The sequence below is a fragment of the Pan troglodytes genome, chromosome 5 (assembly GCF_028858775.2).
Source record: "Pan troglodytes isolate AG18354 chromosome 5, NHGRI_mPanTro3-v2.0_pri, whole genome shotgun sequence".
NCBI lineage: Eukaryota > Metazoa > Chordata > Mammalia > Primates > Hominidae > Pan > Pan troglodytes.
Window position 1 is genome coordinate 128,005,412 of NC_072403.2, and position 19,782 is coordinate 128,025,193.

The 19,782-nt window shown below is 40.1% G+C and overlaps 2 protein-coding genes across 5 annotated transcripts in view; one reads left to right on the plus strand and one right to left on the minus strand.

The window, feature by feature from the left end:
• FRK (fyn related Src family tyrosine kinase) overlaps positions 1–2,495 on the minus strand; it is a 163,196-nt gene extending 160,701 nt beyond the window's left edge. Inside the window, exon 1 of one of the 3 annotated variants that reach the window (XM_063813368.1) lies at positions 2,231–2,495. The gene's annotated coding sequence lies outside the window, so the exon portion shown is untranslated. Of the gene's footprint in view, positions 1–78; positions 299–2,230 lie in introns of those variants that run through there. The other 2 variants (XM_063813369.1, XM_063813370.1) reach the window with 2 other exon arrangements.
• NT5DC1 (5'-nucleotidase domain containing 1) overlaps positions 2,393–19,782 on the plus strand; it is a 143,404-nt gene continuing 126,014 nt past the window's right edge. Inside the window, exons 1-6 of one of the 2 annotated variants that reach the window (XM_518703.7) lie at positions 2,393–2,762; positions 8,012–8,103; positions 10,131–10,202; positions 12,617–12,723; positions 17,453–17,532; positions 19,622–19,706. In XM_518703.7, coding sequence (XP_518703.2) covers positions 2,670–2,762; positions 8,012–8,103; positions 10,131–10,202; positions 12,617–12,723; positions 17,453–17,532; positions 19,622–19,706 — 529 coding nt within the window. In that variant the 5' untranslated portion in view covers positions 2,393–2,669. The remainder of the gene's footprint in view (positions 2,763–8,011; positions 8,104–10,130; positions 10,203–12,616; positions 12,724–17,452; positions 17,533–19,621; positions 19,707–19,782) is intronic. The other variant, XM_016956196.3, reaches the window with a different exon arrangement.

Here is a 19,782-nt window from a genome sequence, read left to right on the forward strand (position 1 = left end):
ACCACACCCTGCTAATTTTTGTATTTTTCCTAGAGATGGGTCTCGCTATGTTGCCCAAGCTGGTCTTGCACTCCTTACCTCAAGCGATCTGCCTACTTTGGCATCCCAAAGTGCTGGGATTACAGGTGTGTGCCACGACGCCAGGCAGACAGCCGTGGTTTTGTGGCTCCTCACATGGCCTTTCTTGTGTGCTTGAAAACTCTGGTGCCCCTTCCTCTTCTTACAAGAATGCTAATCCTGTTGGATTAGGGCTCCACCCTTATGGCCTTATTTAACATTAATTACTTCCTTAAAGGCCCTATGTCAAATATAAACACATTGTGGGTTAGGTCTTCAACACATGAATGAGTGGGGGACAAAATTCAGTCCATGATACTCAAAGAAACAGAAATTAATTGGTATCTGAGTAGAAGACTGAACTTGTAGTTGATAATACAAGAGCTGTGGCATTTTATCAGTAAGTGTGATAAAAGTTTAATGTGCAGGGAAAATGAAATATCTTTATCCAAAAATAAGCCTTATGAAACAACTAAACTGAGTGTTTGTATTTAAACTCAGGGTTATGTAGGGAATGGGAGAAGAGCAGGGAACCATTCCCTATATTTTTGGAAGAGTCAGACTGAGGTTTGAGGTACAAAGGAAAGGTGAGTGGGGCTCAAGAAAGAGTACAAGCCTCTAGGATTGGATCATTTGCAAAATTCTCCCACAGAGTTTAAATGATGTGGACTCTCTAGCACAAGAACTGTTTGTGTAAACATGCAGAATATATATAATTTGTTAATCAGCAAGTACATAAGATTGTTGATGTGCATGTAATAGCCAGATCCAGTCCCAGGACCACTTGATTATCGACCCAGGGGTCTTTTTCTCTTTAAGAGTGCCCTGGTTCCCTCTCTCCCCTTACCCCCAGTCAATTTCCTGTTCACAATTCAGCACACTCAAGAGGTTTTGTAAGGAGAAGTTTTTGCTAAGTCAACAAAAAACAATCCTTTTATACTCTTCCCTCTTACAATGAATGTACTAGTACATTTGTATTACTAAGGGAAGTCCCTAAAGTACCTAAAGCACCTACTCCCACATGAAACAAGATATTCCCCAAGGAAACATGTGCCCTTCAATGTGGCATGCACCTGGAAGTTTGACTTTGGTAGCATTCTATTGCAAGGTGCAGAGAAGAATGCCAAGGTCAATGCTCCAGGGCCAACAAGCTTTTTCCAGCCTCTCCAACAATCCAGCCTTTTCTCTTTTGGTTCACAGACATTGAAAACATGGTTGTTGGACTCATCAGTGAACAGCTTAATCTTCTTGAAGATTCTTTACTTTTCCTATTCCAGAGAGATTTGTTTGGGGCTTTTAAGTGTTATAATGGAACAAGTTATCAATTTTATTCAAATGGGTCTACTAGGTATAAGTGTCCTCCTACTCAATTGCACTATCCATTGCACTAAATTAATCCTCTGATTGGTCTATTAGCCTCAGAAGGATTAGTATTTGAAAGGGTTAAATGCAGTTCTCAATCAATTATATTTTCATTATGTCACGACTATTGATTTGTCCCATTAGACACATTGTTCCTTTAAATTGAAAACTGAAGCAGTATAAACATAATAGATTTGTATTTTCTTTTTAAAATGAGGTACTATGTAATAAAGATCTCAAAGTGCTAGTCCTTCACATCCGGAAATCAGGAAGAGAATTAAATGCCCTAAGGCATACATTGTATGTAATGGATTAACTTTCTCTGCATCTAAAATGGTAGTAGTTATACAGTTCTTGAGAGAATTAAGCAAATGTCACTCAAAACATTTTGTGCTCTATAAACCTTAAACCCGGTTTGCAAGTTTTTTTTTGTAGTATGCTCTATATATTTCTATGAAGTTTCTGATGCCCTTTCATAGAAAAATTCATTACAATAACAAAATAGGATTATCAAGTAATAACCAATATTGGTTTCCATAACCAGTATCATCTTGCAAAATGGTTCTTCACGATGTCTGATACATTTATTTTCTAACGCACTCCAGGGTATGAAATGGTGAAAGGTCTGTCTTCCACTTAACCACTTAGGAAACCAAGGAATATAAAGTTTTTGGTTTAAACCACTATCAAAGATCACGTGGGTGAAAAGACCTTCCAAATTGTAGGCTAACTGGGTCAGAGGGATATTAGCGGATGAATTTTTTCTATGATCTTACTATTCCTCACACAGGGGTATAAGGTCAGGTCTAACCTCATGATCTCCTGGTTTCCGAGGCGCCCTGAGGCGATGGAGTGTCCCGGTTAATTTTGTGGTAGCCCTCGGGAAAGGCTACGTGCCTACAGGTCTCAGTTGTGCAGCAGCGGCACCGCTCCTGGACCCCTACTGCCTTCTGGGCTCCTAGGCTTGCGGAACAGATCAGGAGTCGCCGGCATTGGGGTACCAGGAGGACGCGAGCTGACTACCTGACTCCGGGCGGCGCAGGACGCCCGCCGCGCGAGGGGCGGGGGCTAAGCGTATCGAGGGGCGGTGCTCGAGGGCGCGGGAGGCGGGAGAGGCTGCCGCGCCGTGTGCCCTGGCAGCCGCAGCCCCGCCCCGCCGCGTCCGGCCCGGTCCTGTCCCGCAGCGTCCCGCCAGCCAGCTCCTTGCACCGTTCGCGGCCGAGGCGCTCCCTGGTGCTCCCCGCGCAGCCATGGCTCAGCACTTCTCCCTGGCCGCCTGCGACGTGGTCGGATTCGACCTGGACCACACTCTGTGTCGCTACAACCTGCCCGAGAGCGCCCCGGTGAGTGGCGCGGGCTCCGGGGCGCACTGCGCTCAACCTCCATGGCGGCTGGGGCTTGAGTTTCCTCCAGGTTTGGGCAACGGCGGACGCTGCCGGGGGCCTGCGGCGGCCGAGTCTTGCCGCAGAGCGCGGCCTCCAGCGGCGAGAAGGGGCGGAAGTGTGCAGCCTCCGCTCCGCGCCGGTGCCGTGGGGACCGGCACATTTACCTCAGCCATTAGCTAACGTTGAGAGGGGTAGGGAAGAACGAAGGAGGGGCAAACTGCGCAAGACTGGGCTGGGGAATCGGTGATTTCTAGGGCCGAGGAGGGGCGGGGTCAGGGGGACTGGGGCTGTCCTTGAAGATCTCACGTCGTGGAACTTTCTCTGCATGTCTTTCTGGACACCAGCTGATTGTGGACACAGCCACTTGATTTGGTACTTGCATTTTTTTTGGCTGCATTTTTCTGTTTGCACGATCAACCACCCATCAGTGTTTAAACTGCAATCTGGGAGAGATGCGTAGTATATAGTGTAGTGTATTGAAAGGAACACTAGTTGAAAAGTCATTAAGATCTTAGCCCTAGTTTTACCTTCTATCAAGAGAAGAAAATAAATATTTATTGCGCATCGACTACGTGCTCCGTGCACTTTGAATACATTCCAGTCCTACCAACAGTCTGCAAAGTTTGGGTCCTCACTGTGCCCTGAGGGAGGGGGACATGGAGTATGCATGCTTCCAGACCTGTACACTCAAATTAATTGCCCTCCCTCCACTATTCCTTTGGTTTCCCAATTCCCAAGGAAACTAATTTTGAAAAGTTACCAGATTTTTTTAGTCCAAGATCTAAGCATCCAGACAGAAAAAGAGCTGGTTATGAGTACAGTGGTGAAAGCGAGGACTCCTCAGCCAGACTGCCTAGCTTAGGACACCAGCTCCACTGTTACTAGCTCTGTGACTTCGAGGAAGTTACTTAACCTGTGCTGCTTCTCAGTTTCCCCATCTGTAAAATGGAGCTAATAATTGGATTTACCTCACAAGATTGTTGCAAGGATTAAATGAGTAAGAGATGTATAATGCTTAGAATAGTACCTTGGCAAAGACAAGTGTTTGCTTTTATGGTTACCACCCAAACCATTTGGAAACCTCACAGTTTATGGGTAGAACTCTAGATCACTGGTGCAGACATCAGCCAGGGCTGTGCCCCATTATGGGCACCCGCCAGTTCCTGCACCCGCCAGTTCAGGTACACGTTAAAGGTCAAAAAAGAGGGGCTGCCCGAATTTCTTGTGTGTTTTCTATGCCCAGATGCTAATTTTTTTTTTAAATGTCCTTTTTCTGCTGTTATACTTTCCTGCTTTCTTACCTTACAGGTCTGGTTTCCTTAGTCACATTGAGAATTAAGAAGGCTTTTTTACTGCTTGATTCTTTGGCCACTGCTTCCTCTAGGTCTTTGATACATGTTTTCCTTCCCTCTGTGTCTTTCGAATCCTTCCTGGTTCACAGTTTTGTGTGTCTCCTCTTTATTTACCTTCATTTGGAGGTAATATTGTTAAACCACTGTCATGTTAGAGCTAGTGTTGTCCATAGGTGATCATAAAATTTCAGAATATAAGATTCTCAAAGACAAGAGGTTTTTTTACTGCAAACCTGGAGAATAAGTGATGTTTAAAGCTTGAAAACAGTAACCTATTGAGTTTCGGATCATGTTTGGTGTGGAAATCTTTTTTATTTTAAGTCCCACAGTGTGCTGAGCACCATGCTAGAGCTGAGGATACAGAGGTGAACACGCAGGCCTCCAGGCAGCCTTACACAGTAGGCAAAAATGCTGAAGAGTTAGTCTTGGTCCCTTGTGGTGGGTAGTATGACCTGGGTCTTGCTTCACACTGCCAACAGTGCCTGGAGGGCCTCTTTGCTCTGCACAGAAGCTCTTCATCCCATCAGGCCTCATCTTAAACATCGTTCCCCTTAGGAAGTCTTTTTGGCCCTTAAAGTTTGCCCTTCCATTCTAAGCCCACCTTCAGTTTTCCAGAAAACCCTTCATTCCTCATAGCACATGCCGCATGATATTAACACTTCCTGTTTACTTGTTGGACTTCCCCTAGAGCCCAGCGTGATGACTCCATCAGTATCTGTGACAGTTTCTTGTGTGTTCTGTGTGGCGAGCTTAGTGCTGGGCACATACTGGGCTCAATAAATAGACTGAATAAATAATAGGTATTTTAATAACAGAATATGATACAGCCATGATTCTAATAAGCATGCTGCTTATATGAATGGATTTAATCCTTACAACGTCCCTGTGAGGTAGATATTATCACCACTGTTTAATCACTTAACAGTGATTTAGTCACTGTTTAATCACTTAACAGTGATTTAGTCACTGTTAAGAGAGCATCAAGCAACGGGGCACAGAAGGAAAGTGTATCCAGGGCAACTAAGCGAGGTAGTCCGGCTGTGGATTTCTGCTTCTTCCCACCTTGCTGTCTGTATGGTGCCCGAAAACACAGAGGAAAGGCCGGGAGCTGGCAGGTGAGGAGGTGGAGAGGAGTGCTTCACCCAGAGGAGTTAGAGTAAAGGCCAGAACCTCGAGGTGAGCAACAGCACCGGGAACTGCTGGGTGCAAGCAAAAGGTGGCAAGTTGCAGGAGAAGATGGTGGAGAAGTCAGTGGGGGCTGCATCATGGAGAGCTGTGAGTGCGTCTCCTTTCAGTTTTGTAGGCATTTAACAACTGCACAGAGTTGTGCAAACACAGAACTGAGTGTGTCCCCCTCACTTGAGGCCTCAGGAAAGGCATTCTAGAAGAGAGGATGACAAGTGATTTCTCCTCTCTAAGGTTGCAGACTCAGAAGTCTGATACCAGTCAGTTAACGTAGATGTGTGAGTGGGAGAGTGGGGTCCCAAATATTGCATGCTTATACTAAAAAAAAATTATTTGTTTTTTATTTGAAAGTCACATTTACCTAGGCATTTTTAAATTTTATCTGGCAACCTTAAGTGGGAACCAAACATAATTTGTAGGCTGCATATGGACCACAGGGTACCAATTGGCAACCGCTGTAGAACATGTATTATTATTACTCCTGAGAGACTGTGAGGTGGTGACAGCTAAGGCTGGGGGAGGAATGTCATGGAGAGCCCTGTGCCATGAAGGCTTCTAGAGAGACTCAGCGTACTCTAAGGACAAACTGCAAGAAGCCTTCTGCCTAGACCAGGGGTTTCAGAGTACAGATGCCCCTGCTTTTCTTCACACTGCTTTTCTCTGCTTCTTTTCCTTGTCCATTGGCCCCCTTCTCTCCTGTTACAGAAAAATCTCCTCCACAAGGTAAGGAACACAGCTGTTGCTGTCCCTGTTGGCATCTCTGATGGAAAGGGCTCCTTTCTTCCAGGAGAATTCAAGTGTTTTAGAATTACATGCTCATATCTTAGACTAATCACTTGAATAACTGGAGAAACTCAAAAGTGCCTCAACGAGAGGCAAATCTAAGGTGTACAATAGCTGGCTCTTAGGGGCTTGTGAAAGCCAATTGTTAACTATTCAGGAATTGTGCAAGCAGGTAAACTGCTGTTGGTGACTTGAAACAGGCCATGGTGGGAATATTTACACCGTGGAGATGGGCAAGCGCTACCTGTCAGGGAAGTGTTTTTGTTTTCTGTTTTTTTGTTTTGTTTTGTTTTGTTTTTAGCAGCATACAACATAATAATAGCAAATACTTAAATTGGATTTGCTGGTGTGCCAGGCTCTGCTCTAAGCATTTTACATCTGTTAGCCCTGCAGCACTGGTTTCTTATAAGCAGGATCGTGATGTGGACTTTTTATTGTCCATAGTACTTTGTACCACAGGGTGACTCAGTGTATTTTTTGTTGCTTTTTTCCTTTTAATGATTGAATAAAAATCTGTAGAACATGCAGGTCAGTGATTTTCAGTGTTCTCTGTGCTTCAGAGAGGGCCCTCTGTACCCTGTATCCTTGGAAGCTCTGGGTAGTTTTAAGAAGTGTCACCTATGGTTCTGAATCACCACCAGGGTTAAGAACTGTTGATATATAGTGTTAACATAATGTGGTTCAATTAACAGTTGACCTGGATAAGGTCACGTTGCACTGGATGGAAGTACATGTGTAGTGATTTTAATTAGCTTTATGACAGGGAGCAACTCGATTTGACATTTCACAAGGAGCCTTTGCTTTCTCCATGCTCATATCCTGACACTCAGACCCCGACACCCCTACTCCAGCTGTGTGCAGGCCCCTCAGTTTCTGAACCTGAGTTGCCCCCCATTCCCTCTGCATTCACCCAGCGAACTGCTGCATCTAAGTATCAGTGTAAACCTCACTACCCAGGAGAGATTTCCCCCACTCCTCTGCCTCCCTCTTCTCCCTAAAAGTATGACATGTTATCGAAACCTGTTGTGGGTTAATATCTGTAGAAGAAGGGTCAGATTGTTCAGTGTGTCCTTTTGGACACTGTGCAGGTTGACTCAGACCACTGTTCTGCTCAGGCTCAAGTGTACCCAACACTGGCCAAAGAACACTTCGAGGTAGAATAAGGTTGGACCATCTACCTTTTGTGCACTTTTTGTTTGGTATGTACAGTTCTTTTAAAGTTAGCCAGCACTTAAAAACCAGATATTTTACTCAAAAACCTAGCATTTTTTGTTGTTGAGAAATAAGATCTGTCAGCAGTCAACAGAGTATTTATTATTATAATTATTGTACTTGCTTCCAGAGGCTTTCTTTGTCCTTTGTCTTTAAATTTTTTTTTTTAATGGTTTTTGTGTATGTGTGTGTGGAGAAACAAGAGTAATTACCTGTATCTTATAGAGGCATCATGACTTGTTTAGATCACCTTCCTGGTCCCCATATGTATTTCCCTGACATGGGGCCTTTCTGGCCAGAATGGACCAAGGATGGATGGATAGAGTGGTCATCATCTTTATCATCTTAGTGATGTATTAAATAAATTTAAAAAGCTTTGTCAAGTCTTAAATTATGATCTCCAACCCATTAGAATTCAGGAGTAGGGTTAATAATTGTCTTTGGTTGTATAATTGTATGCTGACAGTATAATTTTGAATGGGACAGCTACCTGGGGCATGCAGGGGATGATAAATTGCTTGTGAAGGAGAATTATACTGCAGAACTTCACAATTACAGATATTTCCTTCCTCCTACCTGCCCCCATCAGCAATTCCATTAGGGTTTTAGGTCTGTGACATTAAGAATGAATAGTGGGTGTTATATTTAATCTGTTTTTCTTCCCCTTATTTGCAGCTCATTTATAATAGCTTTGCCCAGTTCCTAGTTAAGGAGAAAGGGTACAATAAGGAATTGCTCAATGTGACCCCAGAGGATTGGGATTTCTGGTAAGTTCTTTTTTTTTTTTTTTTTAAGTCTGTACATTTCCTGTGGTTCTAATTGTTACTGATAAAACTATAATGCTTTCTCTTCTAAGAAGATGGAATGTGAAATGTGAGATTGAGTCAAAGGACAAATGCCTTCTATATTAAAAGTTTTGTATTTAATGAATTAAAGTGTTTTCTACTTTAAACAAGTTTAGACTTGCCTAATTAAATGTGAAAATAAGCTAAGAGCTTATGTGACTAATTTGGATATTTTCATACAGTTTAAGTTTGTCATAATAGTTTCAGAGGTTAGTAAGAACTGTTTCTAAAATTTACATCTTTAAGAAAAAGGTTTGGTTTACTATCTTTTAAGAACTATAAGAGAAAAGGAGGAATCATCACGTTTTGAGTAAGTCTGAATTAGAACAATTGGTTTTCTGTCATTTAGTTCGACATTCCTAAGACTCTTACTGGGAATTCCCTTCCTGGGTTAGGACTCTCAACTTCCCAAAGCTTCGTTTGTCTTCCTCATTTAGATAACAAAACAAACAAATATCCTAAGCCACTTTAAATTGTTCACTTTAAAATCAGGCCAGGCAGGCGTGGTGGCAATTCTGTAATCCCAGCACTTTGGGAGGCTGAGGTGGGCAGATTGCTTGAGTCTAGGAGTTGGAGACCAGCCTGGGCAACATGACGAAACCCCAACTCTGCAAAAAATAAAAAATAATTAGCCAGGTGAGGTGGCACGTGCTTGTATTTCCAGCTACTGGAGAGACTAAGGTGGGAGGATTGCCTGAACCCAGGAGGTCCAGGCTGCTGTGAGCCGCTGATCATGCCACTGCATTCCAGCCTGGGCTACAGAGTGAGATCCTGTCTCCAAAAAATATAAATAAATAAAATCAATAACAATACTAAACCACATGAAAAATACCTACATTATGTTGATCTAGTATGCATTCTTTTGATATTTTGTTAGTCTTTTTTGATGTAAAATTTTTGTAAAAGGAAGAAACAGTAACATGTTACTATATGAAATTACTGACTCTGGAAATTTTACCCTGAACAAAAGTAAATAATCCTTCTAAAGTACCCTATCATTTTTTGTTTAATTCCCTTGGTATTTGGTAGCCATTATACCACTTTGCTTTTATTATTCATAATAATGAATCTGTACTCACCTTTCTCCCCAAATCCCACAAGTCTTTTACAGTAAAGGAGCTAAAACAGTATTTGACTTTCTTTTAGTGGTTTTCTTTTTATTTTATTTTATTTTATTTTTGAGACAGAGTCTGGCTCTGTCACCCAGGCTGGAGTGCAGTGGCGCGATCTCGGCTCACTGCAAGCTCTGCCTCCCGGGTTCACGCCATTCTCCTGCCTCAGCCTCCTGAGTAGCTGGGACTACAGGCGCCTGCCACTACGCCCTGCTAATTTTTTGTATTTTTAATAGAGATGGGGTTTCACCGTGTTAGCCAGGATGGTCTCGATCTCCTGACCTCGTGATCCGCCCGTCTCGGCCTCCCAAAGTGCTGGGATTACAGGCATGAGCCACCGCGCCTGGCCATAGTGGTTTTCAATGATATGCCTTGTCCAGATGGCAAGTTCTTGTAACCTGACCTAAATTGAGACGAATTCTAGAGTGTAGGAAAGACTGGCTAAGTGCTTAACTTGTAGAATATAAATGTGTGTGTGTGTGTATGTGTGTTTTATTTAGTGGAAAACATTTGTACATTTTAACAAAGTCATGGGATGATGTTCAGGTTCTTTTTTTCTCTTTTGAGTTTTAGATTTATCTTTTGAAAAGCCTAAAGATTTTACAAACTAAATATGCTGTCCTTGTTTACCTATATAACAATTTTCCTTTTATACCTGCTCAGTGATAGATATTTAATTTTACAGTTCTTAGATATTCTTAATTGTGTGATTAACATATCATTCCCCTGGGTGGCAGAATCCCTTTTTAGCATTATGATGTTTGGAAAATATAGGTTGTTATTTCTTAGGTTAGCTAAATATATGAATTGATTAATAATCAAACTTTCCTATTTCAGTTGCAAAGGTTTGGCATTGGATCTAGAAGATGGGAACTTCCTTAAACTTGCAAATAATGGCACTGTTCTCAGGTAATAAAACTTAGTTGTGAAGTCAAAACTTTACCTTCTCTGAGACACTTTATTACTGAGTGGCATATGACCCTTACAGTATGGGTTAAATATGATTATTTTAATTAATCAGATGACAGATTGTCTGTCTACATGTCTTTGCATGAATTGTTTAAGCCATTTAAATATGAATTTGTGAGCATTAGATTTAAAGGTCTAGTTCCTTTAAGTTTACATCATTAGAAATATTTGTAGGACATACAATAGAAAGTTTATAACCTGCTACGTCTCATTGACCACCCCTTCTGGCAAAAGAGCCCAGGAATTTTACTGTTTTAGCTGACTGTGTGGCTGCCTAAAATAAAATTGGGATTCTTTTTGTTAAGGAAGAAAGAATGGATATTGGGTAGGGGTTGGTGGTCTATACCCACCACCCTCTCTTTCTTCATTTATCCAAATTTGGCCCCGTCATGCAGGGATCATGTTGTGTCCTAGCTCCTTTTGGAAGTTTTTCTGGACTGTTCCAAGTCTCATCAACCTCTTCCTCCTCCCACACTCCAGGCTGACTTTCTTTACTTCTCTCCTCTCTGAGTGGGCCCAGCCTCTCAACGGTTGCTAAGGGTATGATAAGCAGTCCAGAAGCAGCTGCTGTCACTGCTCTGTCTCTCACAGGGCACCAGGGAGGGAGCATCTGTTTTTTCTCCAGTACTAATAGTACAGGCAAGTCAACATGGCTATGAAGCTATACCATTTATTACATACACAAACAGGATCAGAATCAAAGGAGAGAACTCCCAGACCCCTAATATGTACTCTCTTTTGATGCATCATTCTTTTTGCATGATGCAAACTCCCTTCACACTTTCCCCCGACCTTCCCCTAAGGTGCATCTAACTAGAGCAGGTGTAGCCCCACCTTTGGTATTTTGTAGTTTGTTTCCATGTTTATTTCTCAGGCATTGAGAGATAGGGTATGTGTAAATGCAGCTTTGTCTATGACCTTTAACTCTTCTGTCAGATTCTCACAGTGTTCTTGGCTATCTTCAACCACAGTTAAAAGAATGAAAAGCTTTCTACAATTTTGTTTCTTTCTCTCTTTGTTCTATCTGTCTGTCCCTGTCCCAGTACCCCTCCTACAAGGTCTCTCTCTCTCCATCCAAGTCCTGGCTAACCTTTAGTTTCTCCTGAATTTATTAGCATACCTCCTTGATGCTTTCTTTCAACCAATGTAGTAGATTCCTTCTCTGATCATATTTCCCATTCAGGATTCTTTGATCTTTACATATAGCTTTCTAAAATGTTAACCCCTTTATAAAAAGGAGCCCATTTGTGATTTTCCCCCATTTGCTTTTCTTATTTTATTTCTTTTTTCCTTCATATTATTTTGTTGCCACATTATAATACCAAGAGAATAATACTCTCAATCATTATAATTTCTCATAATAAACTACATTAACATTTCAACTAGTTCCTATAATGAACTACATTAACATTTCAACTACAGTAGTCCCTCCTTATTCTCGGAGATTAGCTTCCAAAACCCCCAGTGGTTCCTTGAAATCATGGATAGTACATATCCCTATGTGTACTATGTCTTTTCCAATGATAAGGTTTAATAGATATAGTAAGAAAATATAAAATATAACAGTAGAACTCAGAATGCTATGCAGTTTAAAACTTACGAATTGTTTGTTTCTGGAATTATGCCCTTAGTATTTTTCAACCCAGGTTGACCACAGGTAACTGAAACTGTGGGAGAGCAAAACTGGATAAGGGGGAACTACCATATTTCTCTATAGCATAGGATTCTCTTAACTGGACAAAAGCAGTATTTCGAGCACAGAAAATACCTACTTTCTTGTCATGTTGCTCTGTTTTTCCACATTTCTCTTTGATTTCCCTATTTGGTTTTAGCCATGCTGTTTTCCTGAGTGGGCAGGTTGCTCCTCATCTTGTCTTCACAGTCCTGCGTGCTCACAATGATCCACCTGTGGGTGCCAGGTGCTTCCTGTGCCTCCTATGGGCTCAATGGACTCATGCTTTGACTCTGGTACCTACTGCTCTTTCTCCAGTGCTGCCAGAACCAGCTTCCCACTAATCCACACAGTTGTTTTCTAATTGCTCCAGGTATGTTCATCTTATTTGTGTAGTTAAATGACAACTTCTCTAAAAAAGGGTGGTATCTTATCCAGTGTTGACCTCAGAGTGAGTATCTCCTAATCACCTGCTACTTGATGGATTAAAGTGGGGAAGTGCTACAGCTGCCCACAGAAATGCTTTACAGAATCCTAAACAGGGAGGCACCCAGTTGAAAACAGAAAAAATACATATGTTTTTGTTAGCTCCAGTGGCAACAGGGATCAACAGTCACAATGATAGAGGAAGGGGCATTCAAGGAACCATTAATGAGCAATGTGCCTCCTCTCTCAAAATCAGGGCAAGCCATGGCACCAAGATGATGACTCCAGAGGTGCTGGCAGAGGCATATGGCAAGAAAGAGTGGAAGCACTTCTTGTCGGACACTGGAATGGCTTGCCGCTCAGGTATGACTCAAATGAGGCAGCTCCACCATCCGCTCCCTGTTTGTTTTGTACCCTAAACCTTTGATGTCAGGACAAAGAAGACCCCCCTTTCCCCTGCTGGGCAGGATGCCAAAGGGAGCAGCTTCAGCTTTATAGCAATAGGATGTATTTTTTCCAAGTGTATTTGACTTCTGTTTGGCAGATGGTTCAAAATACTGTTCACAGAAGATTTTATTGGCACTCCTTTTACCTGTACTTGTTCTGGTTTAAAGATTAGCACTTAGGAATAATACAATCCTTAGTTGTCCTGTATTTATCAGTTTTGTTTTGTCCTCAATCCTTACTTTTCTTTCTCCATCTCTGATTCCTCCAGGCATTCACATTACCTACCACTCCTATTTTCTATGATTATCTTCCTTACTGCCAGTTTAGTATCATCTGCCTTTGTCTCTTATTTTCCTGTTTTCCAGATGATTTTAACTATTTTTATTTTCTACTGCCTTTAAAGAGTTTCACCATGGGTAAACATGAAATGATTTTTCAGAAATGATTTATAGACATAGATGTGCATAATTAATAGGGAATAGTTAAATGTTTTTATAAACAGACCTTATTAAAAATCCTAATTATTAGTTTTTTTATTTGTTCCAATTTTTTTGACCATTTTGCAGTTTTCTCCCACACTACAGTATTGAATTGCACCTTTTCTCTTTCAGAGAATATAGTAACCTGAAAATAGTTGCAATTACTCCTTGTTCCTATTGTGTTTGCTTTGTTATATTTGCTATCTTTTGAGAGTTCTGTTTTGTTTGCTTGTTTGTTTTTATAGCGAGCTGAAAATGTCAGGAAGTATGAGTGCTCTTGATAAAATTAGTTGATAGGAGAAACTAAGATTTCACACTGGGGTTAGATATAGAATGCCTTTGTATACCTATCAAGTCAGATGGGAGGAAAGCCTCTTACTCAAATGATGGTCGAGAACTGCTGTTGTCTCTCCAGATGTTGGCAGGTGTAAACAGGCTCTTCCTTTCTCCTGGAAAAGCCAGGCACATAGCTGAGTGTTTCACTCTGAAATTCATTAAGAATCCAGAGTATTTTAAAGAATAAAGTACCCAGCTGCTAAAAGAGCATTCACTCAGTAAGACACATCTGTTTACCCACTGTTTCGCCCACTAGAGAGCGCTACCTCTTGGAATCAGTAGCTTCATCTGGCACTTACTTGGTCAGGAGCCTTCTGAGAATGGTCCCGGGAGTTTATCTGTTCCTACTTGAGTTAGTTAGGGAAGTGTTTCCCATCCAGGTACCCAGTGGTCAGGTTGTGACACATAATAGAGGCCCATTGTTTTTGCAAAATGAGGGAGAGCTAATGCCTTTAAAAAATAATATGAGTTTTTTTAAATGTAGTATAGAAAAAGGAAAAAAATGGCCTGTGATACCACAGCCCAATTAAAGTTTGTTTACGTTAAATATTAATCTCAGCACATGGTTAGAAAATTTAAATATTATAGAAATGAATAGAAGGAAGAGTAATTGTCTTCAACTCCTGTCCTATTTTTTAAAGGTATACAAAAGGAATTATGTATTTACCTTGCTCTTTTCAATTTACATCTTAGAGATTCTGGCATCAGCACACACACACTAGGTACACTTAGTTCTTCTAAATGCTGGGGTGCTCTGCAATTCAGTGCCTGTATCGTGATATATTTAATCAAGCTCCTAGCAATGGACATTTATGTTATATCTGGTGTTTCACCATTACAAACAAGCCTGTGGTGATGTTTTCATGAATGTATATTTTGCACTTTCATACATATATCTAGGATAAACTCCTAGAAGTATACTTGCTCTAAAGATATACAGGTTTAAAATTTTGGTAAATATTGCCAAATAAGTCCTTTATTTTCAGGAACTCCAGTTGATTTTATATTTGTAGCTTTCTTCTACCTTTAAGTATATTAATCCTCAGAGTTAAGAACAGAGTTGTAAAGTACATTCCCTATCAGTACATTTAGGAAATTTAAAGCACTGAGGGATGTAGAGATGTTTAATGACAACTTGTTTGATAATCTCTTTTCAGGTTGTTGACCTAACATAAGAACAGTGTTCCTTGCCAGCTGATCTCCAGAGAGCAAATCCCTTTGAACTTATCTTCCCCAAATGATAGATTATGCAGAAATAGCTTGGTCTAGTGGAAATCACAAGGGGCTTAGTGCCAAACAGTCCTGGATCATATTAGCTCTGTTATTTGCTGGATAAAGTGTCTCTGGTACTAAGTCACTCTTAGCATCAGTTTTCTCATCTTTGAGTGGAGATACTACCACCTTTGCAGAAGTGAGAACCTTTGTTAACATAAATTGTTCCTTTCCCCTCAGTCCTTCATTTGCCATTCTACCATGGCCACTAAGACAAAGGGAGTAGGGTTGGTAGTAGTTTCTTGGGGAGCAGTTTTTCTCTGTAAAACTTAATGGTTATAGGACTTGATCTTGATTCAGAGGCTTGTTTTGTTGAACTGGGCCCACTAACCACTTCATTAGCAATGAGCTGTCTCTTCTATACAGAGGTGGACGTTGAAGCTTTCATATGGTATAGAGTCAGAGTTTGGGTGTTGGGTGAGGCATTGCAAGCAGCCTGGCCCAGTTAATAGCTCAAGGCTGAACAAGCCCTTGTGTCCACACAGCGGACATTCAGCCCAAGTTCAACAGTCAAATGACCTTAGCCTCTTGCATTGTGGGTGAAAACCAATGAGCTCTTCTCATTAGGTTCCCCCTGAATTATTTAATTAGAACTCAGCCCTTACTCAAAATCAATAGTTCAACTCTTAGACTGAATTTCATCTATTAGTACCCACAAAGGAAGAAGAATGGGAGGAGAAAAGCAAGGGTATGTAACTGGCAATGCCGGGATGCTTCCTGCTCCAACAGTGCCTGAGACAGCTGACCATGAAGTTGGGTCAGTCTAGTGTCAGGCCAAGCGATATGACAAAGTGCAGATTAATGAACCTTGGGAAGCTTTGCCCACTGTCCTAAGTCTTGGGAGTCCTGGAGTGTCATACAGTCCTACAGCATAGCAAAGCAGAGGCAGAAAAGCACATGGCATATCATCTTCCTTTTTTTCCAGATCACTGGTTCTTCACACTGGCAAAGCCATCCTAACCTTTCTTAGGAATTAAAAACAGCCTGAGAGGTTCCCCTAACAATTCAAGCTGTGAAAAAATGAAAAACAGGGAGACTATATCAACCAAAATATTTTTAACTGAGAGAATGGACACAAACTGGCACAGCCATTTTGTGAACTAACAGAAAGAAAACTTTGATTTTTTTTTTATACATTTTAAAATAAATTTACAGGAAGAAGTAAGAGGCAGAAAACAATATTCAGAGGAACAGAACCCTGGCTTCTGCATATGGTTTTCTTCTAATTTCCTTATAATACTTCTGCATTCCAAAGTAATCTATTTGCTTATTGGATTACTCATTCATTCATTCAGCAAACATCTATTGAGTGCTTAGAATATGCTGAACACTGTGCCCAGTCAACGCTAAAGAACAAGACAAGTGTGTTCCATAACCTCATATACATAGCTTACAAATTGGGGGAGGGGGGGAATCAAAATCAGGTGATTATAATGATGTATTCAAGCACCTTATTATTAATGTAAAATCTGGCTTTACCTATTGGTTCTGTTTGACTCTTCTTTGTATCAAGCGTTCTCTAGGGAACTGTATGAGGTTGGGTTCCCTCAAAAGCAGAGTGGTTACTCCTGATCCCAGTAGTCAGGAGTGAAGGAATGAGAGGATAAGACATGGAAGGAACAATGGTTGCTGGACTCCACTGGGACTTCCAAGGAGAAGCGCAGAGAATACCTCGTAGAGTTGTCTGTCCATGGAACAGGAAGCAGGGCATTCTTTTACTGGTTCCTGAACCTGTTCTAAATGTGAAGTTTGCCACATGGGCTCCAGAGCCTTTGGGAGAAAGAGAATCGACACAGTTTTGCCAAGGTGGGATGGTGCTATTAGCATAGCAGTGGCTGCAATCAGACGCAGGCCAAGGGGATGTGACATGGGTCATCAAAAGTGTCTGTTCAGGGACAGCAGATCCAAAAGTCACATGTGCCAAAGAAGGGCTCAAATGTAATTCTACCCTAAAGTCATACAGAATAAACCAAATCCCTCTCTTCCACGAAATCTTGGAATGTACCTGTCCCATACTCTACAGTTTTTAAGCACACTGTGTCTTCACATGGCATGATTATATTCTACTTATCACCCCAGTTTTTTTCACATTATACTGAAATTTGTCTTAAATGGCATAAAAATAGAATGCAGTACTCTAGGAGGGGTCAGCCAACCAATGTGAAAAGCACTATTGTATAGAGCGCTTCATGGTACTCCAGGGTTAGGTAAATTGATTGTTTTGAAATTCAGTGACATAGATAACATCATATGGCTTTTTCATATTCTAATTTTTTGCATATACTCTTTTTAGTTTTTACATTCTTTAAGATGACTAAAATATCTTCGAATACAATGCTTAACTTCTAGATATCATCTTTTAACTTTCTTGTGGTGCCCTCAGAGCTTAAATCGTTCTTAAAAGACAATGACAGCCAATAATGGTGCCACTTTGAATTGGAATGGAGGCTTCTTCAGATAATTAAACAAAATCTAGTGTCTCTTCAGCCATATTCCTGTGTATTTCACATGCATGCAGCATTATGTTGTTCCCAGTTTAAAATTTTGTTCTTTTTTAGGAAAGTATTACTTTTACGACAACTACTTTGACCTGCCAGGAGCTCTTCTGTGTGCCAGGGTGGTGGACTATTTAACAAAAGTAAGTGGGGACTCATTTTTTAAAACTATGATATGTAGTCAGTCATAAATTGGAGGACCTAATTATATATTGCTTCTGAGTTGTGATTTTGCTTAGTTTCTTTGTGGTTTCAGAGCTGACTGGGAAAGAAAAACATGGTGAATTTGGTTCAAATATTTTTGGAAAATTAAATAGCAGTGACCTTTTTTTTTTCTCTCAGGAAAAATAAACCTATTCTCCAGCAGAGGGGGCAAAAGTTTAGAAAAAGAAAAGAAATACAGAACTTGGATCTGGACAAAACATTTTTTTTAGCAAAATAAATAGTTTCATTAGCAAAATTAAAAAGTTAGAGGTGATTAAGAAAATTCAGCGTGTCTTTAAGCATTCTAAATAACATAAAATAGAAAAATTGGATGAAATTTAAAAATTCACCATTTTGAACATCATTTAATGAATATAAATTTTTTCTTTTGTACTGTATATCAAGATTAAATAGATCTCTGGTTATACTAGTTTATCCCTTAGGACTTAAGACATATGAACATCAAACAGATTTATATGTCAGAATCACTTTCCTTTATGCATGCCTTTTAAAAATAACTACTTTTGGGGCCAGGTGCAGTGGCTTTACGCCTGTAATCCCAGCACCTTAGGAGGCCAAAACAGGCGGATCACGAGGTCAGGAGTTCGAGACCAGCCTGGCCAATATGGTGAAACCTTGTCTCTAATAAAAATACAAAAATTAGCTGGGTGTGGTGGCATGCACCTGTAGTCCCAGCTACTAGGGAGGCTGAGGCAGGAGAATTGCTTAAACCCGGGAGGCAGATGTTGCAGTGAGCCGAGATCACGCCACTGCACTCTAGCCTGGGCGACATAGCAAGACTGCGTCTCAAAATAATCATAATAATTACTATCATTTTGATAATAGAACCCAGGTAATGCTTTATTTGTGAATCAGAATTACATTTATGTGTTGTGAAAGTTTCCATTGAGCAATAGTTTGGGTATGTTTGTAGAAATCTTAATAACACAAGATGGAGTCAGTTTCTCATTCGGTAGTTACTACAAGGAAAGTGTATCAGTCTTTAAATATTTTGGAGTTTGTATAATTAGATATAAATATCTAGTAGTCTGTCTTTGTTTAGATAGGTCACTGGTTAACATTTTCAAGGAAGCAAAGGATCATAGGGTTATATATTTTAATGTAATGTTTATTTGCTTTCTGATTTAAAAAAACTTAATGAAAACAATTTACAGTTCAGATTTGGAACCTTATTCATCTCTTCTATTGAGACTTGCAGCTCTTTCATATCGAAATTCAGGTTAAGTGTGCACTGAATTCTAAAGTAACTAGCTTTTGGGGTTTTAGGGCGTCAGTCTTCTTAGTCCCATTGATGCCATAGTATGTTATATAACACATTCTGATATCCCAGAAATTATATAACACTGTGAATTTGCTGTGTTTAAAAATATTCTATAATTTTTAGACTTTATAACGAGTGGAAATTTTTATTTTATTTGGGCTATATGAGCTATATTAAAATTTAGTGATATGTATGTGTATATGTAGCAGTGATTTTCGTGGAAGATTTCTTTTTAAAATCACATTTAGAAGAATGATAACTTTATTATGTTTTGTAAAATATAAACTTATATCAGAATATAGTAATACAGATGCTCCCTAACTTATGATGGGGTTTTTTCCTGATAAACCCATCGTTAAGTCAAAAATACTATAAATCCATTTAATACACCTAGTTTACTGAACATCATAGCTTAGCCTAGCTTATCTTAAACATACTCAGAACACTTCCATTATCCTACTGTTGGGCAAAGTCATCAAAAGAAAGCCTATTTTATAATAAAGTATTGAATAGCTCACGTAATTTATTGAATACTGTACTGAAAGTGAAAAACAATGGTTGTATGGGTACTTGAAGTTAAGTTTCTACTGAATCTTCATCACTTTTGTACCATTATAAAATAAAAAAATTGTAAGTCTAACCATCTTAAGTCAGTGACTGTCTGCATTGTAATTGTTTGCCAGCATTTTTCACTATGCTTAAAAACTGAATTATTATGTTTGTTTCATTTGGAATTATTTTTTCAGCTGAACAATGGTCAAAAAACATTTGATTTTTGGAAGGATATAGTTGCTGCTATACAACACAATTATAAAATGTCAGCTTTTAAGGGTAAGTATTGTGAAGAGGGGCCTTCTAATACGTGTTTGTTAAGCTATGTTTGTCTAGTGAATTAGCTGAAAAGTAG